Here is a 23,365-nt window from a genome sequence, read left to right on the forward strand (position 1 = left end):
CAAGATGATCAGAGGTTTGGATAGGGTGGACAGTGAGAGCCTTTTTTCCTCGGATGGTGATGTTTAGCACGAGGGGACATAGCTTTAAATTGAGGGGGGATAGATATAGGACAGATGTCAGAGGTAGGTTCTTTACTCAGAGAGTAGTAAGGGCGTGGAATGCCCTGCCTGCAACAGTAGTGGACTCGCCAACACTAAGGGCATTCAAATGGTCATTGGATAGACGTATGGACGATAAGGGAATAGTGTAGATGGGCTTTAGAGTAGTTTCACAGGTCAGCGCAACATCGAGGGCCGAAGGGCCGGTACTGCGCTGTAATGTTCTATGTTACTCCCTATCCACTCTGTCCATGCCCCTTATAATCTTGTACACCTCAATCAGATCAACCCTCAATCTTCTCTGCTCCAACGAAAACAACCCCAGCCTATCCAACCTCTCTTGATAACTCAAATGTTCCATCCCAGACAACATACTGGTGAATCTACTCTGCACCCCCTCCAATGCAATCACATCCTTCCTATAATGTGGCGACCAGAATTGCACACAGTGCTCCAGCTGTGACCTCACCAAAGTTCGATACAGCTCCAACCTGGCCTCCCTGCTTTTGTAATCTACGCCTCGATTGATAAAGGCGAGTGTCCCCTATGGCTTTTCACCTCCCTATTAACCTGCCCTTCTGCCTTCAGAGATCTCTGGACAAACACACCGAGGTTCTTTTGTTCCTCAGAACTTCCCAGTATCAGGCCGTTCATTGAATACTTCCTTGTTAAATTACTCCTTCCAAAGTGTATCACCTCACACTTTTCAGGGTTAAATTCTATCTGCCACTTACCTGCCCATTTGACCATCCCGTCTGTATCTTCTGTAACCCAAGACTCTCAACCTCACTGTTAACCACCCGGCCAATCTGTGTCATTCGCAAACTTACTGATCCTACCCCCACATAGTCACCTATGTTATTTATATAAATGACAAACAATAGGGGGCACAGCACTGATCCCTGCGGTACGCCACTGGTCACTGGCTTCCAGTCACTAACGCAGCCGTCTGTCATCACCCTCTGTATCCTGCAGCTAAACCAATTTTGAATCCACCGAATCAAATTATCCTGTATCCCATGTGTATTTACCTTCTTTATAAAGCTCTCAAGTGGGACCTTGTCAAAGGCTTTGTTGAAATCCTTCAACTGCATCAACTACACTGCCCTCATCGACACACGTGGTCACCTCCTCAAAAAAATCCATGCTGACTATCCCTGATCCAACCTTGCCTCTCCAAGTGGAGATAGATTCTCTCCTTCAGAATCTTCTCCAATAGTTTCCTGACCACTGAGTGCCAGTAGAAATCTCGTAACTGACCCTTCAACTATGGGGAACAGCTGCTCCCTATCCAGCCTGTCCATGCCCCTCATAATGTTGTCCACCTCGATCAGGTCGCCCCTCAGTCTTCTCTGCTCCAGAAAAAACAACCCCAGCCTATCCAACCTGTCTTGATAACTCAAATGTTCCATCCCAAGCAACATGAAATGAAATGAAATGAAAATCGCTTATTGTCACAAGTTACTGTGAAAAGCCCCTAGTCGCCACATTCCGGCGCCTGTTCGGGGAGGCTGTTGCAGGAATCCTGGTGAATCTCCTCTGCACCCCCTCCAGCGCAATCACATCCTTCCTATAATGTGGTGACCAGACAATTCTTTGTAGAAATCTCATTTCTGATATACAGACGTAATTTGAACCTGTTTAATTTGGAGTAAAGAGGTTAAAGAGTCACGTTCTGCATTATGGGACTGAGAGCCACACGCCCGGAGTATCTGCAGAATGCCATTGTTGCAGCCATATTGCAATGTTTGGACTTTTAGAATAGTTCCCCACCAGTTTTTGATTTATGCTTCAATCCTGTCACTTGGATTTATTCATGTAAGGAAATGAGGTTGTCCTGGTGTAAACTCAAAGCCTGGTTTAAGATCCAAATCCTGCACATGTGGCTAGAAGTCAGGTATTGATTTATGAACACCTCTCTCAATAACTGAAGCTTCCTGTTTGCACATGATTGCCAGTAGTACACTGACTGTTTTATTGTCTGGGGCATGGTTTCATTATAATGCAGTCTTACAACACCAGGTTAAAGTCCAAGAGGTTTGTTTGGAGTCACTAGCTTTCGGAGTGCACCTGAGTCACCTGATGAAGGAGCTGTGCTCCGAAAGCTAGTGACTCCAAACAGATCTGTTGAACTTTAACCTGGTGTTGTAAGACTTCTTACTGTGCCCACCCCAGTCCAACGCCGGCATCTCCACATCATTATAATACAACAACAGGCGATGACCATTTGGTCCGTAAGGGTAATTTTTGGGATCACTGACCAGCACTTAATTCTTCCTTTTAGTCATTACGTAAGTGTTTCTCATCAAATTCCTATTTTCTCATATCCTGATTATTCTTATCTGTTCAGTGATGTGAAAGTTCCTCCCCCTTCCCCTCCCGAAGGGAAAGCTGCACACTCGGATAATTCATTCTGCCTCTGCATTGCTGCTTAGACTGCAAAAGTGATACGCTGCACCTCAACACTGCCGAGTATGAGCCCCAGTGGGAATTCGAAATCAAAGACATACTGGAGAGTGTAGTTAGTAAGACCACTGATAGGTGCAAAGTCCAGTGTATAGGGGCGAGTACCATTTTGATATGATCATTATTTCATCAGCATTGATTACAATATCCCTGATTTTGTATGATGGCCTATATCAATACTGTACCTCTACACACACAATCACAGAATGGCCCATCATATCCATGCTGGCCATCTGAAGGAGCAATTCACCTTGCCCCACTCCCCTGCCTTTTCCCCGTACCCCTGCACATCCTTTTTGTGATAATAATTCAGTTGTCTCTTGGGAGGCTCGATTGACCCTGTCTCCAGCACACTCGCATTCCAGATCCCAAACACGCACTGTGTGAAAATGTGTTTCTCATGTCGCCATTGCTTCATTTGGCAGTGACCTTAAATCTGTGCCCTGTGATTCCATTCCTTCCATCAGTGGGAACAGTTTCTCCCTGTCTGCTCCGGCCCAATCCCTCACCATTTTAAATACATCTATCAAATCGCCTCTCCTTGGGAAAGAAAAATAAGATGTGATTCTAGTGTGCCGTAGTTTGCTGTCTGAAGCTGCCAATCCTGTTTGGAATGAATCTTGTCAGAGGAGTAATAGTAAGCGTGGCTTGAAAACTCCACGCTGGCATGTGGGACGGGTATAGGGCAGCCCAGGTAAGGCTGCTCCCTGAAGGACATTAGTAATTCTGTTCAGTTTCTCATGGCCATTGTACCCCCCCTCTTGTTGCCAATCCAGAAATGACCAGATGTGTTGCTGGCTGAGGTTTGAAAGGTTGATCTCTGGAACAGCAGTCCAGCTCCATGGCCACCACACATTGTCCATAGTCTGCAGTTCGAGCTGAGAGAGGAACTACTAATGAACTAGGTCAAAATAAACCTCTCGTGGGAAGAGTCTGAAATGAGTGAGGCCTGCAGAAGAGCCCAGACAAATTACAGGTTTCTCGCTCTGTTCTCTGATCTGTTCAGTTATTTAAAATGCAGACCGGAGAAAAAACAAAACTTGAGGAATATAGCATTTTGATGTGTATGTTCAATTTTTGTCCCAGAGTTAAAGAGCATATTACTATAAAGTCACCCAGGCTAAAAGCACTGGTGTGAATCCCACCCACCTGTGTTTTGCAATTCATCAAAGAATCTGCTCTTTATTTGCACAAATTGGTGAGAAATGAATGCTTTTGAACCAAAAGTAGCTGCTATTTGCACACTGTTTATAGACAATAGAGGAGAATATTTCAGGAAATGATTTTCACGATTTAAGCCTATATTTTAATGTTTTTACCAGTATTGCGGTTTGGGTAGTGTACTGCACTTACCAGATCAAGAGCAGATGTATTGTCATGTTTCAGAATTTATTCCTGTAAATTCCTACCTGAGCCTCTATCCTAATGCAGTAAGTTTCGAAATCCTGGCCTTTGAATTAACCTTCCAGTTATATTGCCATGTTTTAAGTTGGTTATCCCATTCTATTGACATCAGGATGCTGAATTATAGCAACTCTCCTGAATTAGCTATTTAATCCAGGATATCATTGAGTGGATGTGTATTTTGAACCCACAATATTATTGAGTGGGCGTAATGTTTTGACTCATGACCAGCTCTGTTTAAACTAAAGAGGAAAACAATAAATATAGTTTGATTCCTCTGAGTTTGGGAAGAAACCAGATAATGGGCAAATGCAAAGTGTGAGTTATACTGACCCTGCTGTACACAGTATTTTTTAATATTAATTTAAGGGATGTGGCTTCGCCCACCCTAATTGCCCTCGAGAAGGTGTAGGGGACCTGCCTTGAACTGTTGCAGTCTGTGCAGCGTAGGTATATCCACAGTGCTGTTGGGGAGGGAGTTCCAGGATTTTGACCCAGTGACGGATATATTTCCAAGTCAGGGTGGTGAGTGGCTTGAGAGGAACATCCAGGTAGTGGTGTTCCCAGGTATCTGCTGCTCTTGTCCTTCTAGTGTAATACTAGGTTATACTGACCCACACAGACCTGTGTGTACACCGGCCCATACTCAGTACGAGTCTTACTGAGTCATGCTCTCACTGTCCAGCCTCATGTGAAGGTTAGTCACTTGGAATGGACACCTGTGGAACTGTATCCTAATCTGAATCATTGGTATCCAGAAAAGAGAGAAAATTGGGGATGCGGCAAAGTTTGCCGTTAGATTTGTGATTTATTTTAAATATAACAGTCTAAGAAATTGTGGTATTCGCTGATGATTTGTCTGAAATATCGTTCACCACTCAACCCAGCTAAACACACCAGTGGTGACATATCCAAGCGTTGGGGATCACAATGCTGGGATCTGGGAGCACACACACTGAACTGGACTTTCAAGCTCTGTCATGGTTCTTGCTCAATACTTTAATCAGAGTGGCCCAGGAATGAACTACAGAATGGGAGAGACTGTGGTTCCACTTCAGCACATTGTGAGCTGGGTAACTATCTTTATGTCGTCATGTTTGATATGAGGAGACATGAGCTGGCCTTGTGTTAGCGATTCCAATTTTATTGCACATTATTTTGTGACAGGTGTCTCAGTTCATGCATAATGTTAGCGATGACATCAGGCTGTGGGCTTCACTTTTTATTTGCTCTTAATTTCTTTGTTTTCCCCTCTGATCTCGTCTAATATCCTATAAAATGCATAATTCATTGGCATTTTCCCCATATTACGATGACATCCTCCCATCTTAAATATAAACTATTAGTTCTGATCTGTCCCTCTGGCTGTGATCCTACACAGCTCCTTTTTTCAGCTACTTATGAATATGAAGGGATCTCCAGACCGTGTGCACCGCATGGTTTTCAAATCTTCAGGGAGAACGGCGGGAGACTGTGAATAACTTAGTTTACTGTCTGACTCAGGCTGAGTCTAGCAGGAGCACAGTTATTCCATCATCCAATTCCGAAGTCCTTTCCTTTGCTTGGTGATTTACTGCTAGGCAATTCTGTACACTACATTTTCTGTAACTGTTAGCCCCAGATAGCTAATGCTGTTCTTCTGAAGTGAGACTGTGTCCTTGGGAGGGTCTCACTATTAGTAAGGGGTCCCCCACAGAGAGCCCTGACTAGCAGGACGCATGAGGACTGTATCAAATGTTGTAGCGATTTACCCCTTCAATGTTTTCAACAGCACCATGACCAAAGTGACCCTTCAGCAGGTCCTGGTCCTACCCACAGAATTAAAACCCATGAACCGAATAAATCGTAATCACCTGACTGTCTTTCAGTTGTTTCTGATGTTTTGCACCACCATATGAAGCAGTACAGTTATACACTGCTGTTTGCAGAATCGCAGCAAGTCAAGTTGCCCCAGAGACCTCTACATTTGTCACGTGCAATATTTTTCCTTTCTCTGGCTGGCACAGCTAAAGAGTCAAACCTCTGAAATATTGTGACGTTGGGTTGCTGCTGGCCAGATGAATTCCTGTGTGAAGATGTTCTGTGTTTTATATTAAACTGGCCTTTCTGACTGTTTTTCAGTAGGGGGCACTCGTGTACTTGCCGACTTGATGCTGAAACCTGTACTTAATCTTTGAAATAAACCGGCAACTAGAGTCTGTCTGAAGTGTTTCTTGGTTGCGGTCATGTTGGGGAAACAACTTTGCATTCCTATGGAGCAAACCATTTTGTAAAGAGTGCTTGGGTGGTGGGGGGGGGGGGGGGGGGGGGGGGGGGGGGGAATGGGGAATGGTTTATCTGTAAAGGAAGCCACTAAACAGTGTGGCGAGTGCTTACGTACCAATCTCAGAAACACAGTTGTGACATTGGGCACACGAGAAAGATTGTTAATCAGTAAATGTGCTAAAACCCGAAATGAAAAAAATCATTATTGACATGTGTTTATATCCCCCTCCCCCCTACCCCAGTGCTGCTGAAGATGTTGACTTGTTACTGGAGTAAATTTCCCCAGACGGCATTCCAGTTCATTCCCACCTCACCATCTGTGATTTGGGTCAGGGATATTACAGTGGGCCCCCATCCTCTCTCACCCAAAATGCTGCAATAGTTGCCTTTGTCGATTGTCGTAAAAACCCATCTGGTTCAACAATGTCCTTTAGGGAAGGAAATCTGCCGTCCTTACCTGGTCTGGCCTACACATGACTCCAGACCCACAGCACTGTGGCTGATGCTGAATGCCCTCTGAAATGTCCCAGCAAACTACTCCAGTCAAGGGCAGTTAGGGATGGGCAATGGAATGTTGTTGCAGACTGCGATGCCCACATCCCCTGAACTAATGGCCGTGTTAGAGGTTTTGGATTTGCACCTCTTATGACTTTATGCAGCATTTAGGGAAAGCATTCTGGAGGTGCCGTCTTTATTGAGGAGTTCAACTGAGGTTCCCGGTTCAGGTGGGCAATTCCATGGCGCTATGAGGATGGGTGTGGGGATTCTACCCGGTGTCCTGAGGCAATATCTATGACCAACCAACATCACTGAAGCTGATTAATTGGTCATTCCTCTCAATTCTGTGGATTTGCAAGATGGTTTGACATTTGTTGACATCCCAGTGATTTAATTTTATACAAGATGCCCAAAACTCTAACAAAATGCTTGTATCTTCAAATATCTGCAAGCTCAACTTCAGCTGGTAAAAACCGTATTATAAACAAATCGAGAAGGTGCTTCCCATTCTCATTGGAAAGATGATCTTGGGTTTTACATTTTGCACCCAGCAGTGGATCAGTCAGGATGTTGTAGAACATCAGTAGATAGTCTCTAAACTCAGAGCTGGAAGGCTGAAGATCTGGTTTCATTGCAAAGGATGTAGAGTGTGAAATCTGTATACAAAAGGCTGGTGACGTCCTGGTGTGTAAGGGAACTTGATAAATGTGAACTTGGAGGACACAGGGCAGAGCAGCGAAATGGTGTTTTAGTGAATATCTCCAACGAGAGACAACATCAGCACAGACACAATGTGACATGTCACATTACTGCGATTTCTCGAAAAATGTAATTGATTTTGCTGGTTATGTTGGTGAACTTGTGCAGTAGCAGCACTTTGGGGAAGTGGCGGGTGTTATTTTTAAGCAAGGTCTGCATTTGAACCTTTTGCCATTTCTCTGTTTCAGGCCATCGATGCAGTCGCAGCAATCCTTCGGGCCCTCTCCCCCTCCAATGAATAAAATGGCCACCATGGGGAACAAGTTACCATCTGTCAGCCAACTCATCAGCCCCCAGCGCAATGCACTCACCCAAGCCCCCATGCCAGGAAGTATGGGTAAGAGTCTGTGAGATACAATAGTATGGCTTTACCCAATACTTCAGCTCTCTTACCGGGAGAGCTGATTCTACATCATGGACACATGCTAATGTGATGGGTGATTGAGGAGCAAAGACTATGAGCAGGAAGAAGTTCCCCTATTTTAAGAGTAGGAAATGGTACTTTAAGTCTTGATTTCAGGACTGTATTACGATACAGGGGCCATACTCCAACAGTTGTAGGATACCGGACAGAAACCCCAATATTTTAATTTTGTAAGACTGTCAGGAAAGGATACTTCGCTCCAGGAGTGATTTCACGCAAAATAGGGATATGATATATTGAAACAAACTTTATTACTAACTTTAACATCATAAAGACAACAGCTTTCAATTACTAGTTAAACAATGCTCAGCAATACAACAAAACAATAAACCTTAACTGCTATCTTTATCTCCACTCAAACAAAACCCACCTCAGGTCAAAATCCACTTTTGAATACAGTTAGCCGACCTGTAAAGTGATGTCTTGGATAAACCACTTTGAGAAAACAATATCCTTCAGGACCCAGCTTGCAGATTCTTGCCTGACTCAAACTACTGTTGAAACTGCCAGCCTTTCCCGAAACTGCTGCTCTATTCCCAGGAAAAACCTTATTACTTTGAGAAAAGGTGCTGGTCTGTCCACAGTCCAATCGTTAATTGACTGCTTCTCCAGAAACTGTGAGCCTGCTCACAGTCAGATCTCTAACTGAAATGTATTGAGAGCACAGTTTCTTGTCTGTTCATATCCCAATCGAAATCTGAACTTCTTTAAACTGCAACCTCAACACCCGACTGCTTCAGCCCCTGGCTCCTCCCATTAACTCATCATCCTATTAAAATGGCAAGAATTCTCCGACGTGGCGATTCGTTTTTCTCGCCGGCAGGGCACTCCCGCCCGTGGGTTTCCCAGCAGAGTAGGGTGGTTTCAATCGGAAATCCCATTGACCAGCTGCGGGAAGGTGGAGTCCTGCCACCAGCAAACGGAGGACCGCTGAGAAAAATGCAGCTGGGGAACCGGAGAATCCAGCCCCATGGCTCTAATCATCTACTCCCCAGGGAACCGTCTTTATATAAAAAAAAGTCCATTTGCCCAACTTCAGCTAACAATGTCCCTGGCTGAAATGAATTATGATCTTTTGCGATGCTTTAATTGCACCTCTATCTCCAAACAAAAGTCAAGCTGCCTTTCAAGCCAGGATTTGCAAAAACATGACTGCAGCAGTCACACACACTAGCCCAGGCTTTTAACCCTTACTGCACCAAATACATACAATACAGTTTTGATGAATGTAGGAATTTCAGATATGTTGTGAAAATGAATGAAATGAAATAAAATGAAAATCGCTTATTGTCACAAGTAGGCTTCAATGAAGTTACTGTGAAAAGCCCCTAGTCGCCACATTCCGGCGCCTGTTCGGGGAGGCTGGTACGGGAATTGAACCGTGCTGCTGGCCTGCTTGGTCTGCTTTAAAAGCCAGTGATTTAGCCCAGTGTGCAAAACCAGCCCCTTGTAAAGGTGTAGGGAGGATTTGCAGGATTTTCAGCTGCGCAAGAAAAAAACTATGATTGGAGTATTGCTAATGAAGACAGAATGGAGAAAGGTTAGCTGAGAAAGGTGGATAATCATGAACATATAGCTGCTAGGAAGCAGGATGATTCTGATGAGTTCTCTTTCCCTCAGTCCCTCAGATGATGAATATGCCAATGCAGATGAATGGAGACATGAACGGGTTGAGTCCTACGCATGGATTGCCTTCGCCAATGGCATCGACTTCACACTGCACACCGCCTCCGCCTTACCCGTCTGACAACAGTATCTCCAGGTCAGAGGTGGTGATTAGATTACTGACTTTCTTATTAGAATTAGTTTACATAGTGATGCCTTCTTGTAGAGCCAAAATGCAATTCATGCTTGTGAGATTCCAAACCATCACTCTGTTTCCCAATTGGATTGATCTCCGTGAAATCCGAATCTGATTTACTTTTTAAAGTTCCAGGTCACCTCCTGCATTGTGGAAATCACAAAACCCCATTTTTGGTTTTCACTCATCTCAGGCAGTCTTGCATTTATTTTTACAAGAAAACCATGTTCTGATTTTACAGGGTGTTCAAATTGGAGATCATTCACTTTATGGGGCCTCGAGCCCCGATAAAGCAGCCCTGTTTACATTCCCATTCCTGGCCGACTGCGTACCCTGGTGGCATCCCGTGGGCTCTGGGATGTTGGAATTTCTGTTCTCTGAGCTGTTGCCTCATTGGTGAATGAATCACAAATCAACACCCCAAGATATGTTTGTAACTGGATATCTGTGGGAATGAATGGGACCTTGTATGTAAAGTAGAAACAAGCCTCTTCCCACCTGAGACTCCATGGATCATATCCATCCCACAAAGGCTCATATTTCACCCCCAACCCAGAGGAGCATCTAATTCATGTATTTTTGTTATCTATTGGGGGGTTTTCTGTTTTATTGTCACTTTGTTCCTCTGGTTTTAATTTGCAGCCTGTTCATGACTGTAACTCTTGAATGCATGAATCTGGTCTGCTCCACCACTCTCCCAAGTTATTCACGTCAGGAAACATTGTTGAGCATTTCAGGGAATCTTGTACATTTCAGCTGTGCATGCTTTCTCTTTGCAACACAGTTTTGAGGTGAGGGTGTAAAACTGATCTGTACACAGACCAGGAGGTTGCAGAATCCCTGGACTGGGCAGTTAATTGATCTCCGCTGAGGCAGTGAGAAGAGTGCTGTAACTGGCTAATTTATTCCTGGACTGTGGAGCAAGCAAGAATTAACCAGGGGATCCATTGCCAAGTGGAACCCTGCTGAAAATGAGAGTCTCCACTAGACTAACTGTGATTCTCCCTGCAGTCGAAGAGCCTGCTGCACTCTCACTTTTTAGCCAGCCCCACTCTATTGCTCGAGCGCACAATCCATGCTGACATGCACGGTGTAGTACTGAAGGAGTGCAGCATTGGTTACTGAATTTACTACATTACAACGGTGACTGCACTTCAGAAGTGGTTGGTTTGTTGTACAGCTCCCTGGGATGTCCTCAGGTTGTGAAAGGTGGTGTTTAAATGCCAGTCCAGTTATATGTTTTCTTGCATTGATGCTTATTAATTTGTGCCAGAGTTGCACAAAGAGTTATTTATTACACTCCGAGATTGGCCATTCTAAATTGCCCCTCAGTATCCAAAGGTTAGGTGGGTTTGCAGGGACAGGGTGGGGGGATTGGGCCCAGGTAGGGTTCTCTTTCGGAAAGACGGTGCAGACTCCAAGGACCCAAAGCCCTCCTTCTGCACTGTAGGGATTCTATGTTTGTATATCTCCTGCTTGTTTGAAAGAGTTGTGACCCTGAGTAAGGTACAGTACTAACCATCCCTCCCTCTCTCCTCGCAGTTTCCTGACGAGAGCCGGTTGTGCGTCGTGTTTGGAGTATTTCACCACCCAGGGATTGATGAACATTTACCAGATCGAGCATTTTACCATGGATGTAAGTGGTTTCCTCGCTCTGCTGTGTCTCTGCTCTGACCGTCTTAAACCGTATCTCATTAAAACCGTAGCATGGGTAAAATTGCCAAGAGTGTGGGTTCGTACAAAGTCCTCAATGCCATGGACTTTGGGTAGAAAAGATAATACAAATATTTAATTCGGTTTTCCCGTATCTATTGTATCCCTGAGGAAGGTAACCATGGCTACATCAGGAAAATACAGCTGGGGACCTTCTCCACCTACTGTCTGTTATAGTGAATGGGGAGTAGTCGGGGGTCGCTGTTCCCCCACCCACCTTCTCCCCAGCTGATCCAACAGCCACTCGAGCAGGAAAATCTGCCGTGGTAACTTTAGTTCCCCTTGGGTAAGGTAGAGTACGATCAATATTTTTCTTTCAATTTGTTTCATGGGAGAGAGGGCCTCACCCCACCAGCTGTAAACAGAACGTGCTGGAAAATCTCAGTATGTGTTAGAAGGAATAGGTCTACAAAATAGTGGTCAGTGAAATGTACACTGCGGTGAGGTTTCCCACTGCTCGAGTTAAATGCTGGGCGTGTGGCAGTGGTTATTGGAATGAAGAGGTTTGTGTTCAAATGTAACCGTGTACAATTGTGAAATTGAAAGTATTAAATCTGGCCATTTGTGGTGTCAGTAAAAGTGAGAGTAACCTGTCGGATTGTCATGGAAACACAACTGACTCACTAATATCTCTTTAAGAAAGGGGGACAGTTCCCGTCTATGTTGTTGTGTTCAGACTATCTAGGATTGAACCATACAGAGCCCGACTCTAGATGAAACTCGATAAAAGAATTGGTCAGAATTGTTTTTTTTTTTACTCTATAGTTTGAAGTTTTGTAAAGTTTTCTAAGGGATAGCTGAACTCTCCTAATGGAGAGCAATAGAATGAAAGTTTCCAGTCTGCACTCTCACCACGCAAAGTTCCATTTCAGGAGTGCCAACCCGTAAAATGGTCGGCGATTTGCTGTCTCAAAGTAGCTAAAACCCTCCTTTTTTTTTGTGTCTCTCCATCAGGATCTGATCAGCCTTAAGATTCCAGAGCAATACCGACACGCGATCTGGAAAGGAATACTGGACCACAGGCAGACCCTTGACTACGCAAACCCCCCACAGCTTCTGCGGAACACGAGTAGTGCCTCCACCGCCAGCATGGGCTCCCAGAACGAGACGCGAGGTGAGCGGGTAATTGATGCCGTCCGTTTCACCCTGCGCCAGACCATCTCCTTCCCTCCCCGCGATGATTGGAATGATTTTGGGTTTGACATGGATGGACGGCGTAGCAAACAGAGGATCAAAGAGGAGGGGGAGTGAAGTGGCCTGGAGGCATGAGCACATCGAACCACAAAAGACAATGTCCCAAAAGTATCGAATGACGACAACAATACGAGGGGATACTGTTAGAACATCTATACTGAGTAACCTCACTCGTATCCAAATCGGTTGCACTTACTCAACTTTATTTTGTGTCTTTGTTTTTTTTTTTGTTGTCTTAAGCCCAACTGCCCATATACGGTAGCTGTATCAAAGCTTATAGGGTGCTTGAGGGGCTATATGGGATTTGTAACTGCCATATTTATGCATCTATTCCTGTCTAGAGAAGATCAGTTCTAATCCATGGTATTGCTTATTTTTTGCATCAGATCTGCGATTGCAGAGGGATGTGTGAGAGCATGAGGAAGTACAGAGAGAGTGAGGAAGATGAGTTGACCGGCACCTTTGGTGTTGCCGTAACCTCCTCCCTCGCTCTATCCCTAGTTATCTTGCACTTCAGAAATGGCACTTGTTATTTCACAGCCTGGGCTGATGTCAGGAGTGGGGAGATGGCACTGACCGTCGCTATAACCGTAGCAGCCAGACTCTCTGAGAGAGGGCAGCAATTTGTGCCATTGTTTTCTTAATGATGGCCACCATGCTACTCATCAATTTACAAACCACCCAGCCTTCCGTGCAATTTCAGCTCACTGAAATGGGTCTTTGGGCCCCTAATTAGTTAGATTCAGTAAATAGTTTGTCTGTTAAAGCTACCAAACCTGCCATTTTGTTCCCGGACACCAATCACTTCTGGGTCGAGGTTGCTGGGTGGTGCCTCCGGTCCAAAGACTGACCCCAGGAAGCACTTGGTTCTGACTGAACGTGTATAAGCTCAGTGGACAGGGCAGTTTTGAGTTGGCAATGTGATCACCTGATGTCGATGTGTCCTTGATCATTTGAAACACTCACTCCCACTGATGAATGCACCTCTTGTTTGTTCGAGATGAGGTGTGAAAGCTGCGATGTATAAGCTGATGAACACAGCCCTGACTGACAATTGTGTTTTGAGGTTAGCTTCAACTTTAAGTGGGACAAAGGGGTAAAATGCTTCTTGTCAATCGCTCATCAGCGTTTTTTAATCATTTTTCAGATTTTTTTTAATATTGAGATCCATCTCAACTTTGTGCATTTCATTTGCGGGATGTTGCATGTGTGAAATTGTACTGATCCTGGTGGTGCTGGTAGGGATGCTAGATTTGTGTTGGGGAGCACAGGCCATTCCTTCATTTGCATGTGGCACTTGCTTAAACCTGGGCCTGAAGCCATTCAAAGGGTTTATCCCAAATCATGTCCAATATTGTGAATTCCATTCTCCTCAAACTTTCCCCTTTTTACCCGTGGAAATTTGATCCTGATAAAAAATGTCAAAACCTAACATGAGAAACTGTTTACTGGTTTTGTGATTCAGGCGAGGTGTTTAGGATTTTCACACAGTACATCACTCTTATAAAACACCAGTGTAAAGACCTCACATCATGTACAATACCTAATCGGAGGGGACATTTCAATCTGGATGGTTGGAAATGACACTGTTAAATTAACAAAGTGGTTAAATAGCTACCCAGTAAACTGCACTTGGTCGTGGTAGCATTGCAATTGTGCTTTCTGAGGACATTGATAGCCAGAGCTCCACGCAGTTAGAAGATCTGATTTCTGTCGCATTGTCACCGGTTAAAACCTGCTGTTGGTTGGTGGGAGGTGGGATTGGCAGAAGTTAGACATCACCGAAGCCACCACTTGTATCATTGACAGTTTCCACACTGCCGCATTCTGTTTCTCTACTTGAACCTGGTTCTGGGGTAGCCTGTGTGTTGTAAGTACATCCGTTTCACATGTGAGTCCTAGATTTCAAAGTTTTGTTTTATATTCATCTCTTGGTATTTTGCTATAGCGACTGAGGCTATCCTGCAGGTGAACTCCAAACAGCTTGGTGCTAATGGCTGAGGAGATTCATGTTATTGGAATTCCTCACAAACTGTGAATTAAGGTTTAGCAGCCACAATCAGACACACGGAGACACTTTTCATTCTTTCTATCCCTCTTTGTTTGCTGCCTTCAATTTTACTGCACTTCAAAACCGTTCTAAAATGTTACAACATTTTGGGATCGTCCGCGTAGCCGTGGAGTAGATCCTGTTCCGAATCCAATGCCTGCTGACTCCTTGCTCAGCTGAGATTTCCTCTGCTCCCCTCGCCACCCCCCACCATGGTCAAATAAACCTGCCAGTCCTCTCACTGCAGACTGGGCAAGTTATCACAGACCCGCCGGGGCTGCTGGGATTGTATCAACTCCACAAAGGATTGGAACTCCCAAGCGCGGAGCCAGAAAATGAATGGAAGGGAAGGAGAACAGGAAATACTATTTCACCCCACCCACCACATCCCCTTGCCTCCCCCCACACTTCACTTGCCTTTTCTTATGATTGTGGAAATAGAGTGCTACAGTAGGCTTTCCCATGAATGGTTTTGAAATGTATTCTGTGCAATCAGAGAGAAAAAGAACAGAAAAAAAGTCTCTTAAAGTGTATTTTTGTGGCCTTGATAAGAGTTCAACATTGTGCAGATATTAAAATGGGATGTGTTAAAATTTTAAATGGGAGTTTGTTTGTAATGGATGAGAGAATAATAAAATCGCCGGTCAGTCTTCATTTCACATTGCTGTATATACGTCATTGGAGCATTTTGTGAATCTTTTTTAGAAATAAATATACATAATGTTTAAGGTGGTATAAATCATTACTGTAATTTAGCCAAACTATGTGCACCAACACTGGCAGTACTCTGCACTCTCCACCAACAATTATAATCTCTGGAGACGGGGTCAAGGCAGAATAAATGAAAGTTTTCATTGGTCAGTGACACATCAGCACTGTCTGAAACAGCAAAGTAAGCTGGAGACGAATAATCAGGTCTGGTGTAAGATGGATGTTGCCTTTATTTGGAGTGTTTCACAAGATAAACTGTTCACAACGGCAGTGCTCTGAAGGTGGGGGCAGCAGACCAGGGCACTGGCAGGTTTGGAATCAGTGCCTATATTTTAAATCTGTGTAAATCTGCAGCCATGTGTTGGATTTGGTGCACTTTGGAGTTCCTTCTGTAAAAAGTATCACAACTACTTTTTTTTCTTGCAGTATTAAGCATCCAATTAAAAATTTCTCAAGAGTTCTGGTTCCCGTGAGTGTCTTTTGAATTTTCGCCTCATTAAATCTTCTGAAACTCTCCCATCCGTGACCATAGATGTGGAAAACATTGCAGTGTGTCCTCCCCAATTGTTTTGGCAAGGCAGAGAGTCTGTTAGTTTATAAAAGCGGTGCATTATCTGGCTTCAAGCTGTTTGATTTTGATATGGCACGGTTTCCCAGTTCACAGCTTGCAGAGAACTTCTTCTGCCAATCAACGCAAGTATGTGTGAAATAGAGGGCTTAGTTTAGACTGACAGAGATGTTATCCTTCAGATTAGATTTTTAAAAATGAATTTACGGGATGTGGGTGTCGGTTAGGCCAGCATTTATTGCCCATCCCTAATTGCCCTTGCGAAGGTGGGGGTGAGCTGCCTTCTTGAACTTCTGCAGTCCCTGAGGTGTAGGTACACCCACAGTGCTGTTAGGGAGGGAGTTCCAGTATTTTGACCCGGCGACAGTGAAGGAGCGGCGATATATTTCCAAGTCAGGGTGGTCAGTGACTTGGAGGGGAACCTCCAGGTGGTGGGGTTCCCAGGTATCTGCTGCTCTTGTCCTTCTAGATGGTAGTGGTCGTGGGTTTGGAAGGTGCTGGGTAAGGAACCTTGGTGAGTTACTGCAGTGCATCTTGTCGATGGTACACATGGCTGCCACTGTGCGTCGGTGGTGAAGGGAGTGAATGTTTGTGGAAGGGGCAGGAATCAAGCATACTGCTTTGTCCTGGATGATGTTGAGGTTCTTGACTGTTGTTGGTGCCGCGCTCATCCAGGCAAGTGGAGAGTATTCCATTACACTCCTGACTTGTGCCTTGTAGATGGTGGAAAGGCTTTGGGGAGTCAGGAGGTGAGTTACTCACCATAGGATTGCTAGCCTCTGACCGGCTCCTGTAGCCACAGTATTAATACGGCCAGTCCAGTTTCTGGTCAATGGTAACCCACAGGATGTTGATAAGGAAGGTCATTGATGAAGCAGCTGAAGATGGCTGGGCCTAGGCCACTACCCTGAGGAACTCCTGTCGTGATGTCCTGGAGCTGAGCTGATTGACCTCCAACCACCACAACCATCTTCCTTTGTGCCGGGTATGACTCCAACCAGCGGAGTGTTTCCCCCGATTCCCATTGACTCCAGTTTAGATGGAGCTCCTTGATGCCACACTCGGTCAAATGCTGCCCTGATGTCACGGGGAATCACTCTCACCTCTCCTCTGGCATTCAACTCTTTTGTCCATGTTTGAACCAAGGCTTTAATGAGGTCAGGAGTTGAGTGACCCTGGGCGCAACCCAAACTCCGCATCAGTGAGAACTCCACTGGAACAGACCTAGTTTAAAAAATCCAACACAATTCTTGCAAGAAGTGCCCAGCCTTCCTGTCTCCAACAACACATCAACTTGTGGTATTGGTTATTGTTCAGCCTGGTGAACTGTGACATCCCCAATGGTCAGTGCTGGGGCCACTGCTTTTTTCCCTCATTGCTACATTACTTTGATCTTGCATTGCAGAGTAGAATTTCAAAATTTGCTGATGATATCAAACTTGAAAGAGTGACAAATGCGATGATGCGAATTGCCTGCGGCATAACACGGATAAACTAGTGAGATGGGCAGGCAAGTGGAAGATTTAACGTAGAGAAATGTGAGGTGTTGCATTTTGGTGGAAGAGATGGGGAGGGGCAATATAGACCAAATGACACAGTTCTAAATTGGGCTTAATTGGTAGAGGCATTAAATATAAAAGCGGGGAAGTTACGCTGAATCTTTATAAAGCTCTGCTAACACTTCAGGAAGGATGTGAGAGTCCTTGAGAAGTTGCAGAGGAGATTCACGAGGATGGTTCCAGTGATATGAGATTTTAGTTCCTTGGGTTGGAGAATCTGGGGGTTTTAAAAATTCATTTACGGGATGTGGGCTGTTTAGGCCAGCATTTATTGCCCATTCCTAGTTGCCCTTCAAAAGGTAGTGGTGAGTTGATGCCTTGAACCGCTGCAGGCCCTGAGGTGTAGGCACACCCACAGTGCTGATAGGGAGCGAGTGCCAGGAATTTGTCCCAGCGACAGCGAAGGAACGGCGATATATTTCCAAGTCAGGGTGGTCAGTGACTTGGAGGTAACCTCCAGGTGGTGGGGTTCCCAGGTATCTGCTGCCCTTGTCCTTCTTGATGGTAGTGGTCATGGGCATGGAAGGTTCTATCTAAGGAACCTAAGGTGAGTTACTGCAGTGCAACTTGTAGATGGTACACACGGCTGCCACTGTTTGTCGATGGTGGAGGGTTTGAATGTTTGTGGAAGTGGGAGCATTCAAGCAGGGCTGCTTTGTCCTAGATGGTGTTGAGCCTCTTGCGTGTTGTTGGAGCTGCACTCACCCAGGCAAGTGGAGAGTATTCCATTACACACCTGACTTGTGCCGTGTAGATGGTGGACAGGGTTTGGGGGGTCAGGAGGTCGCTGTAGGATTCCTAGTCTTTGACCTGCCCTGGTAGCCACAGTATTAATATGGCTATTCCAGTTCAGTTTCTGATCAATGGTAACCCCCAGCATGTTGATTATGGGGGCTTCAGCGATGGTAATGCCATTGAATGTCAAGAGCAGATGGTTAAATCCTCTCTTGTAGGAGATGGCCATTGCCTGACACTTGTGTGGCGTGAATGTAACTCGTCACTAGTCAGCTCAAGCCTGGATATTGTCCCGGTCTTGCTGCATTTGAACATTGACTGCTTCATTATCTGAGGAGTCGCGAATGGTGCTGAACATTGTGCTGTCATCTGTTCTCCTTGGAGTAAAGAAGATTATGGGGAGATTTGACAGAGACGTATAAGGTGGTGATAGGATTAAACAAAAACTGTTCCCATTGGCTGATGGTACAGGGACTGGGGATAGAAATTGAAGGTTTTGGTCAGTGAAACTTTTCACAATGAATGGTAATGACCTGGAGCTTGTTGCTCACGACGGTGGTCAAAGTGGAGATGATCAATAATTTCAAAAATAAATTGGATGAGAGCGTGAAGGAATTTAAGCTGCAGGAGGCTGAACAGGAGAGTGGGAGTGAGCAAATTGCTCCATGAAGAGCTAGCATGGACTCTGGGCTGAATGGACTATGCTGCAAATGACTTTATTTTAACATTTATGTTGTAAAAATCCTTCCATTAATTTTCTTTGTTCTCATTTTTTCTTTATTTTTGGTCTGTGGATCCACAATCGGAATTTGCCTTTAAGGAAGAGTGCCTGCCAGGACAGTGTGTTCCCAGGTTTGTACTTTGGAGAGGAGAAGCCAGACTCATCGGCACCGAGTGAATCTTAGGAACCAGCTTTGGAGGAAGTTGGTTCAATTGGGTAATTGGAAACCAATGGGGTGGCCTGGGGCAGTGTTCTGCCTGGCAATAGTCAGTGATTGGTTCCTGCCAGGTGGTTTGTTCAGAGAGAACCTGGCAGAAGCCGCTCGGCCCTCGAAGGAAGAGGAGCTGTGCCTCTCCCTCTCTCTGTTGCCGGTTACCTGCTGTCTCTGTGAGTCAGCAATAACGATCATTACAAACTGAAAGAAAAGAAAGAACCCAACTGAAGGTCTAACCTTGAGAGAGAAACTAACTGGAAAACACCCGCCTGAATCACAGATCATTTATTCTTTTACTAATATTTACATTTCAACCACCCTTTCCCCTGTTTTGTTTGTCTGTAAAGAGAAAGGGGGGTATTAGCCAATTAGTTTTTATGTCAGTTTAATTATAATTACTGTTAATAAGTTACATGTGTTTCAATTTACAAGCCTGTGACTGATCAATTTAACTAAATCAAATGGATCTTAATATAAAATCTAATTTCACCTGCATTGCGACAGAGGGTCGACTGGGATAGACTGTCACGAGTCCAGGCTGTGAAATGACCGTCACCGGCCCAGGCTGTGAAATGACCGTCACTAGTCCAGGCTGTGAAATGACCGTCACTAGTCCAGGCTGTGAAATGACCGTCACTAGTCCAGGCTGTGAAATGACCGTCACGAGTCCAGGCTGTGAAATGACCGCCACTAATCCAGGCTGTGAAATGACCGTCACTAGCCCAGGCTGTGAAATGACCGTCACGAGTCCAGGCTGTGAAATGACCGCCACTAATCCAGGCTGTGAAATGACCGTCACTAATCCAGGCTGTGAAATGACCGTCACGAGCCCAGGCTGTGAAATGACCGCCACTAATCCAGGCTGTGAAATGACCGTCACGAGCCCAGACTGTGAAATGACCGTCACTAGTCCAGGCTGTGAAATGACCGTCACCGGCCCAGGCTGTGAAATGACCGTCACTAGTCCAGGCTGTGAAATGACCGTCACTAGTCCAGACTGTGAAATGACCGTCACTAGTCCAGGCTGTGAAATGACGGTCACTAGTCCAGACTGTGAAATGACCGTCACTGGTCCAGACGGAAATGACCGTCACTAGTCCAGACTGTGAAATGACCGTCACTGGTCCAGACTGTGAAATGACCGTCACCGGCCCAGGCTGTGAAATGACCGTCACCGGCCCAGGCTGTGAAATGACCGTCACTAGTCCAGGCTGTGAAATGACCGTCACCGGCCCCGGCTGTGAAATGACCGTCACTAGTCCAGGCTGTGAAATGACCGTCACTAGTCCAGGCTGTGAAATGACCGTCACTAGTCCAGACTGTGAAATGACCGTCACTAGTCCAGACTGTGAAATGACCGTCACTAGTCCAGGCTGTGAAATGACCGTCACCGGCCCAGGCTGTGAAATGACCGTCATTTGTCCAGGCTGTGAAATGACCGTCACCGGCCCAGACTGTGAAATGACCGTCACCGGCCCAGGCTGTGAAATGACCGTCACTAGTCCAGACTGTGAAATGACCGTCACTAGTCCAGACTGTGAAATGACCGTCACTAATCCAGGCTGTGAAATGACCGTCACTAGTCCAGACAGTGAAATGACCATCACTAGTCCAGACTGTGAAATGACCGTCACCGGCCCAGGCTGTGAAATGACCGTCACTAGTCCAGACTGAAATGACCGTCACTAGTCCAGGATGTGAAATGACCGTCACTTGTCCAGACTGTGAAATGACCGTCACTGGTCCAGACTGAAATGACCGTCACTAGTCCAGGCTGTGAAATGACCGTCACTAGTCCAGGCTGTGAAATGACCGTCACTAGTCCAGGCTGTGAAATGACCGTCACCGGCCCAGGCTGTGAAATGACCGTCACTAGTCCAGGCTGTGAAATGACCGTCACTAGTCCAGGCTGTGAAATGACCGTCACTAGTCCAGGCTGTGAAATGACCGTCACGAGTCCAGGCTGTGAAATGACCGCCACTAATCCAGGCTGTGAAATGACCGTCACTAGCCCAGGCTGTGAAATGAACGTCACGAGTCCAGGCTGTGAAATGACCGCCACTAATCCAGGCTGTGAAATGACCGTCACTAATCCAGGCTGTGAAATGACCGTCACGAGCCCAGGCTGTGAAATGACCGCCACTAATCCAGGCTGTGAAATGACCGTCACGAGCCCAGACTGTGAAATGACCGTCACTAGTCCAGGCTGTGAAATGACCGTCACCGGCCCAGGCTGTGAAATGACCGTCACTAGTCCAGGCTGTGAAATGACCGTCACTAGTCCAGACTGTGAAATGACCGTCACTAGTCCAGGCTGTGAAATGACGGTCACTAGTCCAGACTGTGAAATGACCGTCACTGGTCCAGACGGAAATGACCGTCACTAGTCCAGACTGTGAAATGACCGTCACTGGTCCAGACTGTGAAATGACCGTCACCGGCCCAGGCTGTGAAATGACCGTCACCGGCCCAGGCTGTGAAATGACCGTCACTAGTCCAGGCTGTGAAATGACCGTCACCGGCCCCGGCTGTGAAATGACCGTCACTAGTCCAGGCTGTGAAATGACCGTCACTAGTCCAGGCTGTGAAATGACCGTCACTAGTCCAGACTGTGAAATGACCGTCACTAGTCCAGACTGTGAAATGACCGTCACTAGTCCAGGCTGTGAAATGACCGTCACCGGCCCAGGCTGTGAAATGACCGTCATTTGTCCAGGCTGTGAAATGACCGTCACCGGCCCAGACTGTGAAATGACCGTCACCGGCCCAGGCTGTGAAATGACCGTCACTAGTCCAGACTGTGAAATGACCGTCACTAGTCCAGACTGTGAAATGACCGTCACTAATCCAGGCTGTGAAATGACCGTCACTAGTCCAGACAGTGAAATGACCATCACTAGTCCAGACTGTGAAATGACCGTCACCGGCCCAGGCTGTGAAATGACCGTCACTAGTCCAGACTGAAATGACCGTCACTAGTCCAGGATGTGAAATGACCGTCACTTGTCCAGACTGTGAAATGACCGTCACTGGTCCAGACTGAAATGACCGTCACTAGTCCAGGCTGTGAAATGACCGTCACCGGCCCAGGCTGTGAAATGACCGTCACTTGCCAAGACTGTGAAATGACCGTCACTGGTCCAGACTGAAATGACCGTCACTAGTCCAGGCTGTGAAATGACCGTCACTAGTCCAGGCTGTGAAATGACCGTCTCTAGTCCAGACTGTGAAATGACCGTCACTGGTCCAGACTGAAATGACCGTCACTAGTCCAGGCTGTGAAATGACCGTCACTAGTCCAGACTGTGAAATGACCGTCACTAGTCCAGGCTGTGAAATGACCGTCACTAGTCCAGGCTGTGAAATCTCTGATCCATCTCTGGATCTGTAAAGATTTAATCACCTGCTAATGCTCGCATTCCAAGCATAGTTTGGCATCTTTGAATTTGTCTATATATGTGTTTCTGGAACAGACCTCTTCATTCACCTGAGGAAGGAGCAGCGCTCCGAAAGCTAGTGACATCGAAACAAACCTGTTGGACTTTAACCTGGTGTTGTAAGATTTCGTAAAGTTTTAGCCAATAGTGAGAGGCTGAAGGGAGAGGGTGCGGCTCAAGTTCAGAATTCTGGGACTTGTGGAAAATAATTCCGGGCAAGACCATGAAATCGTTCACACAGAAAGGTGAGGAGTTCAAATTTGAGGTATTGCTGGTCCAGTAGCCAATGCAGTCAGTCAGCGCTGGGTATGATAAATGAACGGGACTCAACATAGGATGTGGGCAACAGAGGTTTGAATGAGCTGAAGTTCATGATGGACTGAAAGGGGAGTGAGTACAGTGGGGAGGTGGTGGTGTAGTGATATTGTCACTGGACTAATAATCCAGTGACCCAGGATAATGATCTAGTGACCCAGGTTCGAATCCCACCATGGGATTCAATAAAAATATCTGGAATTAGAAGTCTAATTTTAATAATCATTACTGTCACAAGTAGGCTTACATTACCACTGCAATGTGAAAAGGCGACTCGCCACATCCCAGCGCCTGTTCAGGTACACGACCAGAGAATTTCTACAAATACATAAAACAAAAAAGAGTGGCTAAGGTAAATATTGGTCCTTTAGAGGATGAGAAGGGAGATTTAATAATGGGAGATGAGGAAATGGCTGAGGAACTGAACAGGTT

At 45.7% G+C, this 23,365-nt stretch overlaps 1 protein-coding gene across 3 annotated transcripts in view; it reads left to right on the forward strand.

Moving 5' to 3' along the window:
- The window catches only part of tp63 (tumor protein p63), a 284,904-nt gene extending 269,063 nt beyond the window's left edge, over positions 1 to 15,841 (forward strand). For 2 of the 3 annotated variants that reach the window (XM_072473636.1, XM_072473637.1), the window contains 4 exons: positions 7,680 to 7,828; positions 9,536 to 9,677; positions 11,259 to 11,352; positions 12,384 to 15,841. In XM_072473636.1, coding sequence (XP_072329737.1) covers positions 7,680 to 7,828; positions 9,536 to 9,677; positions 11,259 to 11,352; positions 12,384 to 12,680 — 682 coding nt within the window. In that variant the 3' untranslated portion in view covers positions 12,681 to 15,841. Of the gene's footprint in view, positions 1 to 7,679; positions 7,829 to 9,535; positions 9,685 to 11,258; positions 11,353 to 12,383 lie in introns of all 3 variants that reach the window. The other variant, XM_072473638.1, reaches the window with a different exon arrangement.
- Positions 15,842 to 23,365: the final 7,524 nt, after the last annotated feature.

The sequence above is a fragment of the Scyliorhinus torazame genome, chromosome 14 (assembly GCF_047496885.1).
Source record: "Scyliorhinus torazame isolate Kashiwa2021f chromosome 14, sScyTor2.1, whole genome shotgun sequence".
Taxonomy (NCBI): Eukaryota; Metazoa; Chordata; class Chondrichthyes; order Carcharhiniformes; family Scyliorhinidae; genus Scyliorhinus; species Scyliorhinus torazame.